Source organism: Opisthocomus hoazin, chromosome 1 (assembly GCF_030867145.1).
Source record: "Opisthocomus hoazin isolate bOpiHoa1 chromosome 1, bOpiHoa1.hap1, whole genome shotgun sequence".
NCBI lineage: Eukaryota > Metazoa > Chordata > Aves > Opisthocomiformes > Opisthocomidae > Opisthocomus > Opisthocomus hoazin.
Window position 1 is genome coordinate 6587066 of NC_134414.1, and position 19038 is coordinate 6606103.

The window sequence follows — 19038 nt, forward strand, 5'->3', positions numbered from 1 at the left end:
AGTGCCTGAAGAGGCCTCCAGGAAGGATGGAGAGGGGCTTTTCACAAGGGTGTGTAGTGATAGGACAAGGGGGAATGGCTGTAAACTAAAAGAGGGCAGATTTAGATTAAATATTAGGAAGAAATTCTTCCCCATGAGGGTGGTGAGGCCCTGGCTCAGGTTGCCCTGAGAAGCTGTGGCTGCCCCCTCCCTGGCAGGGCTCAAGGCCAGGTTGGATGGAGCTCTGAGCAACCTGGTCTGGTGGAAGATGTCCCTGCTGATGGCAGGGGGGTTGGAACCAGATGATTGTTAAGGTCCCTTCCAACCCTTACCAGTCTATGATTCTATGATTATGTGAATGCTGCAGTTCAGGAAAAGCCTCAAGTGAAGAACCCCTTTATGCACAGGTATACACATAATTTCATCTATCCAGGAAAGACTACTGAAGTAACGCACACCATGCAGCATCTAGCGCAATGAACCTGCAACATCCTTGTATCACTGTGGTTCTTTCATAATAGTGGTGTGGAGCCTACTGTAACAAGAGCCGGGAAAGCAGAGATGATAACCTTGCATATGAAGCTCAGAATTTCGTTACAGGGACATCATTTCAGCCAGAAAACAAATGTATCTGGAGTACGACCTGACCTGGAGCTTGCACCACCAGCAAGCGTAACAGTTTGTGTAGCTGAAGTGGCAAGCAACCGGGATGCTTTATCAAGAAAGTCACTCCCCCTGTTCAAAAGGACGGCTGGATACCCCACCCCCGTAACGCCCCACTGCTACATCTAGGCTAACCTGGGCAGGTCTAGAGCCTGACACGCAAAACCCAACTGTACACATGATTCGGGTTAGGAGAGAAAAGTCCCTGAAAAAGAAGCAGGTTAAAGACAGGTAAAAACAGCTTGCCCACAAAGAATTTCTGTTGCTATTAAATACTATCTCGTAATCCAATTAAGAAGAATGATACGATGAAATACAACTCTGTCTTCATAGTATTTTGTATGTCAATAAAAACCCATAAAAGCATCTGGCGTTTAGCCTTAGGACAGCACATACACATTCTGTCAAAAGTAGTTACGCACAGCTGTGTGTGTCCTCAAGGGGAACTCTGACAGCCCCGCTTGGTGGATGCAGACTACGCTGTAGACCTCATCCAGCTCTAGAAGAGGAGGGGAGGGGAAGGGAGGATAGATATACCATATTTTGCTGTCCAGCTTAGCCAAAAAAACAGGAAAGGGAAAGTTTGCTGGCAGCCTGGGCTCCTGGGACGTGCCAAGTTCGACAAACCATCTCTCGGCAGGAATTAGTGAGTAACCTCTGCAGACGTGTTTCAAAGGAGATGAAACTAGATGATGGTAATGGCCTTCCCAGCATTACTTTATCAAAGCTTAATGGGTCGTGGCTCCTCCCAGCAATAAGCCAAACCACACAGGTCTTCCTTCCTCCTGATTCACTTACTGTGAATTCTCCCGTGACTGCATCAAACCCCACATGAATCGTGTGTTCGAAGTCGGAAGGGAGGGAGATCTCCGGCCGCTCTTTCTCTTTCTTTTTATTGGCTGGAAGAGACAATAACAACAACAAAAAATCCATAAAGCCATCAAGAGCTAAACTCTCCCCAATAGCTTCCAATTTACCCACCCAACCACAGCCCCCTTTTGCTAGGATTTCAACCTGGGGCAGACAAACAGCAAGCTTAAAAACTTTGTTAGCTCACTTCACGGCAGCCACAGTGAGCGGACAACAAAAATCAAAGCCCTCTAACACCGGAGAAGAGTACGACAGGGAAACTGATATTTTGGGTGTGTCAGGTATCAATTGCCAGGGCTACACTCCATAGCACAAGAGCTATCTACCGAAAATCTTCACCCAGAATTCTACAGGTCAGAGTCAAAAGCATGACAGCGGCAGCAGGTTGGAGCCATGCAGTTCTGAACACATTTTTTTATTCGTTGTTTTAAGCAACTTTGAAATAAAATATTACGTGCTGTTAAATATACACTCACCCTTCATGTTTAGACAGGGATAAAATTAACCACAGATACTGCTTAAAAAGTGCTTCATCCTACATCCTCAAAACAGAGTTTATAATGAAAATCAAATGTAAGACGTGTGCTTCTGCTACGAAATCCTATATGAGCAAACCCATTTATATTTTGCTGCTCACAAAATGAACGAAACCAGGTTTTAATAACAAGCCTTGAAGCGGCAGAGCAAGAGGGCAGAATCTGGCAGGTGAGGAGCAGAAGTCACGAAGAAACAGGAAAGGAAATAAATCAAAGCAGATGCACCCTGCAAAATTTCAAGTCAGGTCTTCAAACAAGATTATCATTATGTCTTGGAAGGAGTTCATCCATATTCATGACATATTAAGGACCCTACCTTCCTTCTAACATTTACTGTATTCAAGAAATTTAGATCAGTTCAAGGAAGAACCGTGTTCTGCTCGGATTTGCTGCTGCTTGCAGTTATAGAATAAGCAGAGCCAGGAGAAGGTGACTAAACCACTCCTGTTTCCCGGCTGCTACCTTCTGCATCTCAAGCCAGACAGAATTGGCTTCGTGGCTGACATTCCCCCGTGCATTTTTTGGCAACACGAATGCAAACCCCAGGTATTTCAGAAACCTCTGAAGCTGATGCTCAACACTGCATGTGGTTCGTTGTACAGAGATGGTCAGAGCTTGTCTCAAAGGACGGAATCCTGTTCCCTTCAGCGCCAGCCCCGGCACTGTTCTCCACGTCATTACAGAGTTACTGTCGCAGAGAGTAATTTCGGAGAAAGAAAAGGATCAGATGCTCCATTTGGGACACGCAGATGGAACAGATTGGTTTCGATACCTCGTTCAAACAAAGGGGATGGGGGAAGCTGAATCGCAGAAGAGCGACAGAGCTGCCAAAGGGACAGAGGAGGGAAAGCTGCAGTGCTGGAGGAGCCATCACAGAGGGGGAAGCTAGGAGGAGACAGAGGCAGCTGCTGGTTAGCAGATGGTGAGCATCTGCAGCACAGAGGCCTGCCAAAAAAGGAACAGGCAGCTGCATCCAGCAGCTATGCAGAAAAGCTGAGTGCATGGGAAAGGGATGGAAAGCAAAAGAGATGCAGAGAGTGCCATCAGAGGCACCTGTCCACAGGACCAGGCCATTTCTCCAAGCCAAAGAATAAGGTGCCAGCCCAGCCTAGAAGCCCATCACTCAGGTGAGGAAGAAGAGGGCACCTGTTCCAGCACCAGGATGCAGGAGTGCTGCACGAGTGACGCGCAGCCACACACGGTCCAGGACGACTGCCACAGTAGATCTGAATGTACCCCTAAAAAAGCTAAAGAGTATAAAGTTGCTCTCTAGAAGTCAATACATGTAAGTGGGTTCGAGGGAGGTTCTCCTTCCCCTCTACTCTGCCCTGGTGAGGTCCCATCTGGAGTACTGTGTCCAGTTCTGGGCTCCCCACTTCAAGAAAGAGAGGAGCTACTGGAGAGAGTCCAGCAGAGGGCTACCAGGATGGTGAGGGGACTGGAGCATCTCTCCTACGAGGAGAGGCTGAGGGAGCTGGGCATGTTCAGCCTGAAGATGAGAAGGCTGAGGGGGAACCTTATGAATGCTTATAAATATCTTCAGGGTGGGTGTCAGGAGGATGGGGCCAGACTCTTTTCAGTGGTGCCCAGCGACAGGACAAGGGGCGATGGGCACAAACTGAAGCACAGGAAGTTCCAGCTGAACACGAGGAAGAACTTCTTCCCTCTGAGGGTGACCGAGCACTGGAACAGGCTGCCCAGAGGGGCTGTGGAGTCTCCTCTGGAGATATTCAAGACCCGCTTGGATGCGGTCCTGTGCAGCCTGCTCTGGGTGACCCTGTTTCAGCAGGGGGTTGGACTAGATGACCCACAGAGGTCCCTTCCAAACCCAACCATTCTGTGATTCTTTTTATTTCCACACTCAGACAGCCTGAGCTCCCTGCTGCACACCCCGATCCCCACAAACTTCTCTGCGACCAACCGTTCAACCAGCAAACCGAAACGACTGCTGACCGCTCACTCTTCCACAGCAGAAGACGATGGCCCGAGTGAGCCTCAGCTACACAGAGCAGTAAAAACAGTTCTGGAAGGATCGATAAAATAACGTAACGTCCTCTGTCACCTCAACACTCCAGCTCCCTGTTCACGTTCGGCACAGAGGCAGAGAGTTCCAGTATGGCTACGCTGCAACGTAGAAATACGGAGAGATTTTTCCACACTTATGACTTACGTTGTTTTCATAACCCTGAAGCAGTTAATGTCCTCCCAACTCTCTTAGTTTCCTGCAACCATTTCCTGCAGCATCTCAACCCTTTGCATTTTCCCTGACTCTCAACAGCTGGTTGGGACAGCTACCATAAACTCACTTTGCCTTAGCAATAATGTGACAGCAGGTGAAACCATAATTTCCCTGTACACTTTTTAAAATCCGCCTGCCTGCCACACTCCAGGTTTCACAGTGCCCAGACTGAATCCATCATCATGTGAGTGCACGCGAAGCTGGCACATGAATTCAGAGATTTTCCTCCAGCAGTCTCAGAGGACAATGAACTTCAGAAGCTTTTGATCCCAAATCTGACAGATCTAAAAGCCTAGGTATATTAAACCATTAATAACATAATTGCTTTTTGTAGCAGATATTTATGTCATGGCAGGAGGTATAAGACAAAAAGAATCAGACAGGCACTCCCAATCTTGCTAAACATTTAATCCCCCTCTACAGAGATCACATTATCCTTGCAATGAGTCAAAACGCCTTGAAGAATCTCAAATTTAAAAAAATAAAAGAAGATAAATCATATACATGACTATGAAGGCCTACCTACCACCAAGTGCTGTATTCCCACAAACACCTTACCACCTTTCTCATTCAAAACCTCACGCGTTTGATGGTGTTACAAGAGCCACCCATAAAGTTTCCTTACAATGCTCTGGCAACTTGAGCTGCAACCAGGAAGCATGATGTCTCACCATGAAGTAAGCCTGGGAGCCTGCCCTGAAGCATACCGAGATGAGAAAGGTCTTCTCCACAGTTGAGGTTGAGGAAAGCGCTCCCCCCGTCAGCATGGAAAGGGTTCTGAGGTGCTGCAAACTGTGGGCAAAGCTGCAGCTGAGCTCAGCAAAGCTCAGAGGACCTAAATGTGCCACGTTCAAGCCAAATTCATGCCCTCAGCAAGGACACTGATGAGCCCTGAGCCCAAGAAACTTCAGGTGTTCACAACTCCTGTTGAAAGCAACAAGTCATGCAAGCTCTGCATCCATTTGGACAGGAGCAGTATTAAGCCAACGGGTTGTTTAAATACCAGTTTTGGGTTTAGGCTGGGAGAGAGGAAATCAGGACTATAAATTACTGAATCATGAAATTTTGCAGGCAGAGCATGGCACCTCCAGAGCAGCCTGGCAAGACGACTTAGCTCAATGGAAGTGTGCAAACACGTACGAGGCCCAGGATTTAAGCCTCGTGTGTCCTTCACACCACAGTTCCATACGTGCACATGGGTAGCGCAATGGAAAAGACCTTCAGCTAGAACTGCCCTTCTTGACCCAGCGACCCGCAAAAGATGCCCTCGAGATGTCCCCCGTTGTTGGCCATCCCTCTGACCTGGACCTGCAAGCTCTCACCAGGTCTGTCGCCTGCTCCACAGCAGGACTCCAAGTGTCTGAGCTGCACCTTTGCACAAAGCACAACCCCTTCACCATCTTTCCCACCTATCCCTCATAAAGTGCCTGCTCCAGTACTGTTCCCCACCCAGAAAAAAGGGCTGTTTTCTCCGAAGCGCTTGACAGCATCAACTTCAGCAGCTCTCAGGCTACAGCATAAAAGCCCATGCCTGTGTACACTAGCAAAATTGACCCCCAAGCATTTCAGATCTTCGCAGGCTCTTTGTAACCCCAGCAGAGGTCACGGATTTCCCCAAAATTATATTCCTCCAACTGAACGGAAACCAGTTCCCCTGTTGGTTCAACCAAACCAACAAATCACACCCAAATTATTCTGAGCACCAACCAAAGAGAGGTGTCTGAACTCCTGGGAAATTCATTCGTGTTTCGGCAGCAGTAGGCAGTGGGAATTTTGTTATCGTCACGTGGCAGAAGAAGTTTTCATAACGCGAAAATCAACCAATCTGAAGCGAAGGTGACAGTGTTGAAGACACTTTCTGCTCAACAGGAATTAGAGGACAGAAGCAGCCATTCTCGTTCGGGCAGGTGTACTGCAACAGAAGGCTCTGCTGGGCTTGGCTAAACAAAACCCTCTCGCGTCTCGAAGCATCTGCCGCGTTGGCCACTCTTCAGCAAGCGCAGGCATCTTCAGATCAGCGGCAGCCTGTCTGCTGCTTGCACCCGCACCCATCCCTTTTGCAGCTCTCCTTTAAAACCCACTTCAAACTAGCATTTCGGGTTGCATTTCTTTCACTCTCTTTTAAATTTCAGGCGATTTCTTTGTTCTCTGCAACTGCCGAGCCCAGAGATTTTAGAAACCCCTCTCCTTTAAGTAAGCCGACACAAAAATCCTGCAGCTCTTTAGGATTAAAACTCATAATGGCAAGTTCTAACCGAGCTCTGGCAAACTTTTAGCACGGAGTTCATGGGTGCCTGGGTTGCAGAATCAAAAATCTGTGTTTGTAAAGCAATCCAAAGCTGCCGAAGGTGTCACGTAATAATAATAATGAATGCTGCAATATTTTGTAGAAAATGAACCTAGAACTCGCTTATTTAAATTAGTGAAACTATCACTCCAATTAGTCTTTTCACTAACAAAAATTAAGCAGGCAGCCTCCCTTCTGAAGCCCAGGAAGCTGAAGGTACCCAGGCCTGACTTTCGTTACCCAGCATCCAGATACTGCGGCAATGCAGGCTCTATGAGAAGCTGCTGTATTAGAAAGAGGAACTCCAAGAAACAGGTCAGATATAAAAAGAAACCAGCACATATTAGGAGATGGGGATTTTTTTTTTCTTACATCACTTCGAAAGATTCATGATAGAGCGCTTTTTAAAATATCCTCATCTTAACAATAAGAATTTCATGTACAGTTCACAGTTCCTATCTTCAATTCCATCTGTTACAGTTCCTATCACAGGAGAAAATTCCTTCAGTTTACAAGAAATGCGCCAGAACTTGCAGTAGTGGATTACTCTCAACAGCAAGTAGACATTGCCTGACCCAAGCACTGCAACAGAATAACTGACCGTACAGTAACATATGACAGGCCCTGCAGGAGATGGCCTGTTTGTCCTGCTTAACTCCAATTATTTGCTGTTGAAAACAACAAACAAGCAGAAGACCTCACCCCTCTTCCCACCAGAGGAATTGCCAGTGCCAGCTTTAAATGGTCAGCTTCTAATGGGCACAAAAAGTGATGTTTTTCAAGACGACTACAGACAAGTCAGGCTGGGAAGTGGCAGAGCCAGCCCCAGTATTCGGGGACACTGTTCTCATTAATTTAAGGGGAAGGAAAAAAAAAGGGGAAAAAAAAAAGCACAAACCAGAGCAAGTGGGATGGATTAATCATTAGAAAAACTAGTTCCAACAGCCAGCACCTTATGAACGCCAAAATGACCAAGACAGTCGCACAGAAAACAAACACACAGTTTTTTTTCTAAAACCTAAATGATTACTAAGCATCGGGTGCTGAACTACGGTCATTCAGAGCAACAGTCAGACAGGGGGTTTATGAGCAGAGGCAAAATACTGTACTTTTATCTCCTGGTAAAATAGAGCGGTAAAACCGGTCCTTCCTTTTCTTCTCTTCTGGGTTGGGAGGCAAAGGTTTTGAGCCATGGTTCAAAGTTCCAGCGTCTTTGCTTCCCGATCCAATCATAGTGCTGGTATTCCGCATCGGGGGAGCAGGCGGTTTGTCTTCCATTTCAACTCCATTGCTCGACATCTTCAGCTGGGGAGGCCGTTACTGGGAATAGGAAAAAGAAATCAGAAGCCTTAGTTATTGGTTGTAAGCGGGAATCACACACTGCCACATAAACCACACGCAGGTATTTGTAGACTAGGTTGTAACCTCATGCCAACACAGGCCACGTGTCAATGTGACAAAATCTACTCAAGCTCCACATTTTTTCTGTTAACCAGACTATGTTGAAGAGTTTGAGTTATTGATCCTCACAAAAAGCTGATTTCAGGATACAGCCAAGTCTCAAGCAAACCTAATATATATTACATGGGGACCTAATATATACTTACAAATATCTTCAGGGTGGGTGTCAGGACGATGGGGCCAAGCTCTTTTCAGTAGTGCCCAGCAACAGGACAAGGGGCAACGGGCACAAACTGAAGCAGAGGAAGTTCCAGCTGAACATGAGGAAGAACTTCTTCCCTCTGAGGGTGACGGAGCACTGGAACAGGCTGCCCAGGGAGGTTGTAGAGTCTCCTTCTCTGGAGATATTCAAGACCCGCCTGGACAAGTTACTCTACAACCTACTGTAGGTGACCCTGCTTCGGCAGGAGGGTTGGACTAGATGACCCACACAGGTCCCTTCCAACCCCTGCCATTCTGTGATTCTGTGATTCTGTGATGTAGGGTGGGGAGGAAAAGCAGTAAATCCCAGGTAGCAAAGACATCCAGCATGAGCCAACAAGTTCCTGAGCTCACAAGACCTCTCGGATCCACGCTAGCTCCACCAAAAACTACGACAAAAGGTTTGTGTCGGTCTCCAGCACAGCACGACGCAGCAAGACTGATGTTTGCGCTCAAAGAGTTTCGATGCAGCTGCTCAGGTTTTGCCAAAAAGCTGCCGAACTGTTTTGGAGGCAGGGACGGCCGGGAAGCCGCCGAGCTGTACCCACGCCATGGTGGACGCCATGCCACGGCCCCTCGCCGGCCCCAAGCCGGCCCTGGCCTTTCCGTGGCAGCGGCACGCTTCAGGCGCAGTTCAAACCGCCGGGAAGTCGACTGCGTTTTTGTTCTGTTGGAGGGGTCAAACAAACCTAGATCCCCAACACACACGTAAATCCCTAAGTAAATAATCCCTGCTGTGCGGATTGAAAGACGGAAGCTTTAGAGCAGGGTAATAGATTATTCTGCAACAACCAGCTTGTTCCATCCAAACGAGATCAGCATTAGTCCCGACACAGCCTGGCTGCAGCAAGATCCTTCTGGAAACTGGAATTTGCCTGCGTTACGGTCTCAAAAGAAGCTCCGAATAAAGACCGAAGCAGGAACGGTTTCTGTTTGGGTGGAAAAAATGGTTCAACAGCTTTAGAGGATGGGGCCAGACTCTTTTCAGTGGTGCCCAGCGACAGGACAAGGGGCAATGGGCACAAACTGAAGCACAGGAAGTTCCGTCTGAACATGAGGAAGAACTTCTTCCCTCCGAGGGTGACAGAGCCCTGGCCCAGGCTGCCCAGGGAGGTTGTGGAGTCTCCTTCTCTGGAGATATTCAAGACCCGCCTGGACAAGGTCCTGTGCAGCCTGCTGTAGGTGACCCTACTTCGTCAGGGGGGTTGGACTAGATGACCCATAGAGGTCCCTTCCAACCCCTACCATTCTGTGATTCTGCTCTTAAAGGGAGAGCTGGCAGCACCGCGCAGCCTGTGAGGCTTCGGACAGAGGGAGCTTTGCCAGAGGTTTGACCCCAGCCCTGCTTTCTCCCAGCACAACTGCGCAACGGAGTTTTAAATGACAAGCTGGCATTTGGGGTCTTGGTTTTAACGGTGGGAGAGTTTCGGCGTTTGGGAGGGGTGGGAGGAAATTCGCCGTGCATCTCTCTGGGCACGTGCCCTGCGCACGTCCCATCGCTCACGCTTCAGCCTCGCGCTGTGCTCCAGCATCAAACAGAGCAGAACCAAGCGACGGCTGCAGTGCCAGCCACGAAGTCGCGTAAACGACTGCTCTCCCCGTCTAAGCAGCGGAAAAAAGTCTCAACTAAAACCCAACTGGTCAATACCGAGGCCTCGCCGACGGGCTTTGCGCTTCGCAGCGTCAGCGGTGTTGGCACTGAACTGGCACAGCTAAAGCATTTGAAACGACGCGAGCAGAAGTGCCACGGCAGAGCTGCAATGTTTGCATTGGGGATTATTTAACCACGCGAAAGCAAATCGCTGGGAGGGTGCTCGGAATACGCTGGGAGGGTGCTAGGAATACGCTGCAAACAGGGAAGCGGAAGGAAAACACATGTTGGCAGCTCTGTGCCTGCCGAACGGCCCTCCCCAGGAGCGGGTGCCACATTTGCCCCTGCAGCGCCCTGGTTTGCCCCCACAGAGGTTTGAACCAAGGCGATTCCGAGGAGCCCCACGCTGGCCAGGCTGGCTGGAGCTGCAGGCATGGCTGAGATGGCCGGGGAGACTGGCTCGTGGCTGGGTCCCTCTCCCACCGAGCAGGGAGGCGAGTAGGTGAGGATCGGCGCTGGCTACCTGCTGTCAGAGGCACGGGACTAAGCAGGGGGCTGAGTCAGGTTTACTGTATGGGGCTTGGATGCCACCCCAGACCAGGAAGGGAACTGAGCAGCGTGTGTCCCCAGGCTGGAGAAAACGAAGTGAGAAGAGGAAGAAACACCACCCCCAGATTATAGGCAGAGGCTGGCCTATACTGGGGGGAGGAAAACGAACATAAGCAAAACAAAAAAAAACAAAAACAAAGACCATGAAAACATAAGAAGAACCTCTGGATGTCAAGCATCTTCACTCTCGGTTCCACCAGAAACCCCAGGGAGATCCGCTCACAGTTTCTTCAGTATAAGAGGGTCTTATGGGTTTTCGTGGCAAGGTTTTGGTAGCGGGGGGCTAAGGAGCGGCTTCTGTGAGAAGCTGTGAGACGCTTCCCCCATGTCTGATAAAGCCAGTGCCAGCTGGCTCTAAGACAGACCCACCGCTGGCCAAGGCCAAGCCATTCAGCGACGGTGGTAGCACCTCTGTGATAACGTATGTAAGAAAGGGGAAGAAAAAATACCTGTGGTAAGATGGCAGTGGAGAGAGGAATGAGACGATGTGAGAGAAACAACTCTGCAGACACCAAGGTCAGTGAAGAAGGGAGGGGAGAGGAGGTGCCCGAAATGTCGGAGCAGAGAGCCTTCCCTTGCAACTCGTGATGAAGATCATGGTGAGGCAGGTTGTTCCCCTGCAGCCCATGGAGGTCCACGGTGGAGCAGATCTCCACCTGTAGCCCATGGAAGGGACCCCATGCCAGAGCAGGTGGATGCCTGAAGGAAGCTGTGACCCCGTGGGGAGCCCCATGCTGGAGCAGGCTCCTGCCAGGACCTGCGGACCCGTGGAGAGAGGAGCCCACGCCGGAGCAGGTTTGCTGGCAGAGCTTGTGACCCTGTGGGGGACCCACGCTGGGGCAGCCTGTTCCTGAAGGATGGCACCCCATGGGAAGGGACCCATGCTGGGGCAGTTCGTGAAGAGCTGCAGCCCCTGGGAAGGACCAACATTGGAGAAGATTGTGGAGAACTGTCTCCCGTAAGAGGAACCTTCACGCTGGAGCAGGGGCAGAGTGTGAGGAGTCCTCCCCCTGAGGGACAAGGAGTGGCAGAGACAACGTGTGATGAACTGACCGTAACCCCATTCCTCGTCCCCCTGTGCCACTTGCGGGGAGGAGGGAGAGAAACGGGAGTGAAACTGAGCCCGGGAAGAAGGGAGGGGTGGGGGGGAAGGTGTTTTAAGATCTGGATTTATTTCTCACTATGCTACTCTGATTTGATTGGTGATGAATTAAACTCCCTTTTCTCCCCAAGTTCAGTCTGTTTTGTCCGTGATGGTAATTGGTGAGTGATCTCTCCCTGTCCTTGTCTCAACCCTCGAGCCTTTCATCATATTTCCTCTCCCCTGTCCAGTTGAGGAGGGGGGGTGATAGAGCGGTTTTGGTCGGCACCTGCCACTTATCCAGGCCAAACCAAAATGGGGTTTTTCCAAATCCCTCAGTCGGAAAGGACAGAACACGAGTGAGTTACTGTTTCACCTCAGGGCTAGAAACACTGACAGTACAAGCTCTTGTTTGTCCTACGTTACTCCCTGAATGAGCAAGTAGCTGCTGAGAAGTCACACAGTTTAACAACCAATATTGTTTTACACCTATCCGATAACTGCAACTTTCGCGTGGGCAAAGCCTGCAGTGCATCCTCTCCTTTCTTCTCCGTCTCTCAAGCCCCCAGACTTTCCTCCTCATCAAAGTCTTCTGTTTGGAGTCATAAGAGCTACTTAATCTTTTTGGAGATGCAGGGTGAGAGAAATCCTTCAGCTCACAAAACTCAGAGACTGGTTCTACAGAAGTTATCCCCTGTAACAGCAGCACTCTCCTAGAGGGGTCCCAAAAGCCTTTTCCCAGCACATATTTAAAGGGAAAACCAAAAACCTGCTTACATGAGTCCTCCCACCGTGATACAGCGACACAGCCGATCCCCAAACTCAACACTGCTACGCTTTAAACTTCTGTCGGCTTCAAAGTCTGTGGATGAAACCCTGTCCTGACAGAACCACACTCACTTCTCCGGGGCTTCAGAGCAGAGCTGAGAGCCTGGAGCACAGAGCCACGCCGAGCAGTTACTGCGGCGGCCGTCACCCTCACCGTAGCCTGGCCGGCTGTGCAAATTCTCTTCTTCCTAAAACAATCTCCTGCCAATTCACACGTCGGGAGGCTTTAAACAGCCCGCCTCGTGCAGGCCCTGCTCAGGTTTAGAGCACCAGGCAATTGCTTCCCCGGCCGGCATAGCCTCATCGCTACGACATGGCAGCCTCTGCTCGGCGAGATCCATCCCAACAGGAACGCAAATCACAGAACCACAGAATCACAGAATGGTAGGGGTTGGAAGGGACCTCTGTGGGTCACCCAGTCCAACCCCCTGCTGAAGCAGGGTCACCCAGAGCAGGCTGCACAGGACCTTGTCCAGGAGGGTCTTGAACATCTCCAGAGAAGGAGACTCCACAACCTCCCCGGGCAGCCTGTTCCAGTGCTCCGTCACCCTCAGAGGGAAGAAGTTCTTCTTCATGTTCAGACAGAACTTCCTCTGCTTCAGTTTGTGGGCTCCCCAGTTCAAGAAAGATGAGGAGCTACTGGAGAGAGTCCAGCGGAGGGCTATGAGGATGGTGAGGGGACTGGAGCATCTCTCCTACGAGGAAAGGCTGAGGGAGCTGGGCTTGTTCAGCCTGGAGAAGAGAAGGCTGAAAGGGGACCTTATAAATGCTTATAAATATCTGCAGGGTGGGTGTCAGGAGGATGGGGTCAGACTCTTTTCAGTGGTGCCCAGTGACAGGACAAGGGGCAATGGGCACAAACTGAAGCAGAGGAAGTTCCGTCTGAACATGAGGAAAAACTTCTTCACTCTGAGGGTGACGGAGCACTGGAACAGGCTGCCCAGGGAGGTTGTGGAGTCTCCTTCTCTGGAGATATTCAAGACCCACCTGGACAAGGTCCTGTGCAGCCTGCTCTGGGTGACCCTGCTTCAGCAGGGGGGTTGGACTGGGTGATCCCCAGAGTCCCTTCCAATCCCTGCCATTCTGTGATTCTGTGGAACACACACACACACATGCGCGAAAAAAAAAATTAACGAGAGAACAAAGATCCTCTATTTATGTCATTTTTCCTTCTGGTAAACCACATCATTTCAAACCTGATGCTCCACGCTGAACTCTAAGTTTCGATCGAGCTGGCTGTGTTTTCTTTGCACTCCTTAGCGAGACAAGCAGATGACTGATTGCTAAAACAGAAAGCAATTAAAAAGTCAGAGGAGCTGAAACCTACGCTACAGTAGATGCCATAAAGATAACGATGCCCAACGCATACTAATTGCTGGTAGTCAACACGAAAACTCATAAAAGAGCCATCTATAATTCATGCAGTCTGGCAAGACAGTAGCTGTAAGTTACTCACTACAACTTACAGATGAACAAACTCGATCAAACAAGAGAGGGGGCAGGGAGATGCTCAGCAACTGTTTTTCCCTCTCTGCCCACCACCAGGAGGAAATCTCACATTTTAACAAGCTGCTATTTTTCTGCTGACGCCAGGGTGAGGAAAGGGTGCCTTGCCCACAAAAAAGGCAGCAGGAGCCTTGACCTTTAATGGAGTCGATTCAATCAGGATCAGAACAAGCGTTTCACCTCCGCAGCGGTATCCCTTCCACCCCACGGCCAGAGACTGCTCGGGCACACACAGTGAAAATCTGCTTCATGCTCCTTGCCCTGCCCGGGTGGGAAGGAGCAGGGGCCGTCCCCTGCCCTGTTCAAACACATCGCGAGCAGCAGATTCCCTCCCCGTGTGTCACGCTTTCCTCCACATCCCAGCAGAAAATGAACGGCTGAGTTTACCAGCTGGGTTTCGACACAGGATGAAAAGATACTCTTTTTTTTTTTATTACTTTACATGAGACTAAATCTCCAGCGCAGCCTCACATCGAAGGAAAGCCACCCCACACGCGTTCGACCTGCGACAGAGGCAAGAGGCGTCCTTTTCCCCCACGTGACAGCGGATGGGATCTGGGGCACGCGCTGTCACAGCAAAGGGCAGCGGCAACGCACGCACCCTGCGGGAGGACAGACTGATCGTCACATTTAGAGGTGATTAAAAAAAACCCAGAAGCTGCAGCTCCTAGCTCCCTCCCCAGCCAGCTACTGCACGAGCGCTGTGCAAGTGTGCCAGTTAAACAAATAAAAAGTCAAGGGCCACCAACGCATCAGCCCAGACCCAAATATTTACATGGGCATTATAAAAAACCACCAGGTTTCATAAAGTTCTAATAAATAAAGGATTATAAAAATAGCAGTGTTTGCTCATCTATCTTTAGAATTTACCTGTTAGACCCTGAAGGTGCTGCTGACACCCAGAGACGCAGATGAAATCGCTGAATTAAACGAAACAATATGAACCCTGAAAATAAATGCACCTTTAGCAGAGAACGCATCCGCTGCTGCATCCAGAGCGAGTGGGCGTGCGGAGCGGGGAGGCAGACGCGCTCCCAGGGCAGATCACAGAATCACAGAATGGTAGGGGTTGGAAGGGACCTCTGTGGGTCATCTAGTCCAACCCTCCTGCCGAAGCAGGGTCACCTACAGCAGGCTGCACAGGACCTTGTCCAGCCGGGTCTTGAACATCTCCAGAGAAGGAGACTCCACAACCTCCCTGGGCAGCCTGTTCAAGTGCTCCGTCACCCTCAGAGGGAAGAAGTTCTTCCTCATGTTCAGCTGGAACTTCCTCTGCTTCAGTTTGTGCCCATTGCCCCTTGTCCTGTCGCTGGGCACTACTGAACGATGGCCAGCTACTGGTCGCAGTTTTGCTCCATGGCCAGCATTCTTTCCATAGTGCTAGACAGAAGGGATGATCGACCGGTTACTATGCTGGAGGACTCCATGGCTTGGAATTTTTAAAAGCTCAAAGACCGGAGGGTTCTTTGAAAAAAAAGGCCTTTAATTCAACCCCAGCTGTTTGGGCTAAACGCGAGAGCAGCCGGGGGGGAATCCCCAGCCCCTCTTTTGCCGGAGGACACGGACATCATCGCAGCGGGCACGACCGGGCAGGAGAGCTGCACAATCTCCTCCCGGGCAGACATAGGTGCTAAGCCACCGTACTGCTCAGATACGCTTCTAAAGAAGAACAGACTAATTATAACCGCTCGATCCCTAGCAACGGAGCAGTGTTCTCCTTTCACTCCAGCTAAGGAAGCTTCTTTCTGTTTTGTTTTAAGTAATCCAGGCCCAGCTTTCGCCAGCCTCCACAGTGTGGACCCATGCACGACCACTGTGGCAGCAACCCAGCCACACAGAGAGCTTCAGGAGCACTGCGGCAGGTCAAGCCCTTTCCACCAGATGAGGCTGGAATCCCACATTGCTGCGAGGCAAAGCCGTCTTCAGTCGCCATGCTTCAACTTGGCTTCGGTTGTTTCAGGAATGACTGGCAGTGTCCAACAATAACCATTTCACGGTCAGCGCCAGCCATGCCCGGGTGCCAGGAGCACAAGATGAACTCACATTGCTTCTGCTCCAGCCGGGTAGCTCGAGCTTTGAGAGCTGCAGAGAGCGGCTCCGGCTGTTCCCATCCCCAGGCAGAAGCCTGTCCATTTTGACCAAGCGCTTACCCCATTCTAACAGTGAAAAAGAGCCCAAGAAAAATAAATTCCATCCATATTTAAAAAGAAAAAAAAAAAGAAAATCCAAGCAAAAGGAACCACGAGTATCATTTTTAAACCTTCTCAGCCCACAAATCGTCCTCCTTTCCTCCTCTGCAGAAGTGCTCTCTCCTCCCCCAGCCACATGCCTGAACAAGCAAGTCCGCGGTTGCAGATGTCAGGGCAGGCTCCGTTTCCCAGCGCGGTGAGGAGCCGCCTTGGCTCTGGTTCCACTTTCGCTCGCGGGAAGGCAGGGCTTCAACCGCACAAGTCAAAGCAGCGACTGGAGTCGGAGCTTGCGAAGCAGGGTGGGAAATACAAAGGCCTCTTCTGTTAAAGCATACCCGAAGCCCATACCAGCAGTCTTCCTGGAGGAAATCTGTGTTCCAGAGGAAATGACTAGATGCAGCGTAAAGAAAATACATTAACGCAGACAGTTAAACACACTCCTGCTACTCTCCACCTAAGCTACTTGGCTCTGAGTCCAAACCGCAGCAACAGCAACCGACAGCAGCCGCATCATTAATCATTCTCCCATTCAAAAGTTTCCAATCCAGCAGATAAACGTACAGCACGGCATCAAGACCAGCGACCCCCTAAAGTGGAATAATTCCTAGCACAACGTATTCATGTTTTCAATAGACACAGGTATTTGTGAAAGCGCAGCATGTACCCGTGCACCTCATTAAAGGCAGAGCTTTGACATTTGCCATTTAGCAACGGGGGCAGGGGTAAGAAATATGTCAGAAAATTAGAACATTGTCAGGTCCAGTCAACAACATCCCACACGCACAGCGGACACCGTAACGCAGTGGTTAGCCAAAAGCCACAGTGCACAAAGAGCAGAAAGTCTGCTACAGGCTGGAGAGTTGGGCAGAGAGGAACCTGGTGAAGTGCAACAAGGGCAAGGGCAGGGTCCTGCACCTGGGGAGGAACAACCCCATGCACCAGTAGAGGCTGGGGCGGACCTCCTGGAGAGCAGCTCTGTGGAGAGGGACCTGGGTGTCCTGGTGGACGACAGGTTAACCATGAGCCAGCAGTGTGCCCTGGCTGCCAAGAAGCCCAATGGGATCCTGGGGTGCATTAAGAGGAGTGTGGGCAGCAGGTCGAGGGAGGTTCTCCTCCCCCTCTACTCTGCCCTGGTGAGGCCCCATCTGCAGTGCTGTGTCCAGTGCTGGGCTCCCCAGTTCAAGAAAGATGAGGAGCTACTGGAGAGGGTCCAGTGGAGGGCTACAAGGATGATGAGGGGACTGGAGCATCTCTCCTACGAGGAAAGGCAGAGGGAGCTGGGCTTGTTCAGCCTGAAGAAGAGAAGGCTGAGAGGGGACCTAATAAATGCTTATAAATATCTGCAGGGTGGGTGTCAGGAGGACAGGGCCAGACTCTTTTCAGTGGTGCCCAGTGACAGGACAAGGGGCAATGGGGACAAACTGAAGCACAGGAAGTTCCATCCGAACATGAGGAAGAACTTCTTCACTTTTAGGGTGATGGAGCCCTGGAACAGGCTGCCCAGGGAGGTTGTGGAGTCTCCTTCTCTGGAGATATTCAAGACCCACCTGGACAAGGTCCTGTGCAGCCTGCTCTGGGTGACCCTGCTTCAGCAGGGGGGTTGGGCTAGATGACCCACAGAGGTCTCTTCCAAACCCTAACATTCTGAGATTCTGTGATTAACCTGTAAAAGGTGAGTTTTGTTGAGGACAAGAGACATCAAGACAGAGACCCGCAAAGAGGAAACCGATGTTCTTAAGAGCAAAACTCATCCAACTCCTCTCTCGCTGGGAAACTAAAGAGCAAGCAGACAACACAAGCATCGTTAGCGGATGAAGCCATCCAAGAGCCTCAATTAGACTGAGGGGAAGTGCCACAACAGTTCAGCGCTAATTGGAAATGCAAACATTTATCATCCGAGTAGCGCTCGCTCCTGTGTGTAGCTCCATTGTGTTCACAGCAGCTAATGACAGTAGGAAGCCCCGCGCTCTGGAGTATTTGTGTAATGACTGGCAAAGCTGTCACATTCCCTTCACTGTTAGCCAGGATTTTCATACTGGCAGGAGTTTTTAATTAAAGGAAATCGCAAAGATTGCTTCAGTTTCGTATTGCTTCATTAGAGTTTTGGTTCTTCTTCCAAGCTGGGGGAAGAGGAAGAACGAAAAATTCTCCCAAGACAGAACGAGCTCTGCATCGAACATGAGCTTTTTGTGGACAAACAGAATTAAGAGACAAGGAAAGCAGGGTCAGACACCCAGAACTGAAAGAGGTAACTTCGCATCAGTAAAGACAAAAAATTTGAGAACTGCACATAAATCTGCTTCAAGTTCGCAATGACTACTCCTTCGATTATGCTACACGTAATGGTCTAAAAGCAGCTCATTTAAAAGGCAAAATGAAAAAGCCTAAGGTAGCTCGGGGTTTCCACCTAACTGAGCTTTCACAGTAAAGCCTCCTTTGCTGGTAGAGTGTCAGCTCTGTGTTTATAATCCAGCAAAACGCCCCATTGTACCTAGTTTATAATCCCAGTACGCACAGAAGTAAGCGTAGCGAGTATACTGTGGCAAGGTCTCGTGTTCTTGGACTTCCTTCCTTGTACCAAATGGACTGAGGAGCATTCACTAGTCCATTAAGAATCATCTTAAACCCTACTTTAATGAGCAGCAGTTTGTTCTTAGGAGGTACCGTCAGGCCTTATATCACATCATTTACTCGGATCCCAATCATACTTACTCTATGTCAGCAAAGAAAGCTCTACAGGAGTGGTACAAAGGATCTGCTGTTTCTGCAATATATTATGACACAACCCTGCATTAGCGCTCAGTTAAATAAAGCCCATGAGCCAAGTGAACTATTTTTACTCCATTGAATAAAAGGAAATACAAGAACATCACTTCTTACAGCAGCAGGCCCATTTTAAGGCTCTATGCAATTCGGAGTAGGAGTTAATAACAGGACCAGAAATAGTAGGCAAGGTTTTCCTCCCCATCTTTGCGCAAGTCTTTCTGAGGCATGGATC

General features: G+C 49.9%; 1 protein-coding gene across 12 annotated transcripts in view; it reads right to left on the bottom strand.

The window, feature by feature from the left end:
• The window catches only part of PAK1 (p21 (RAC1) activated kinase 1), a 124328-nt gene that overhangs the window by 32887 nt on the left and 72403 nt on the right, over window positions 1-19038 (bottom strand). For 11 of the 12 annotated variants that reach the window (XM_075415924.1, XM_075415916.1, XM_075415965.1 and 8 more), the window contains 2 exons: window positions 7684-7894; window positions 1441-1541 (listed from right to left, as the gene is read on the bottom strand). In XM_075415924.1, the coding sequence (XP_075272039.1) occupies window positions 1441-1541; window positions 7684-7873 (291 nt within the window). In that variant the 5' untranslated portion in view covers window positions 7874-7894. Of the gene's footprint in view, window positions 1-1440; window positions 1542-7683; window positions 7895-8181; window positions 8203-19038 lie in introns of those variants that run through there. The other variant, XM_075415985.1, reaches the window with a different exon arrangement.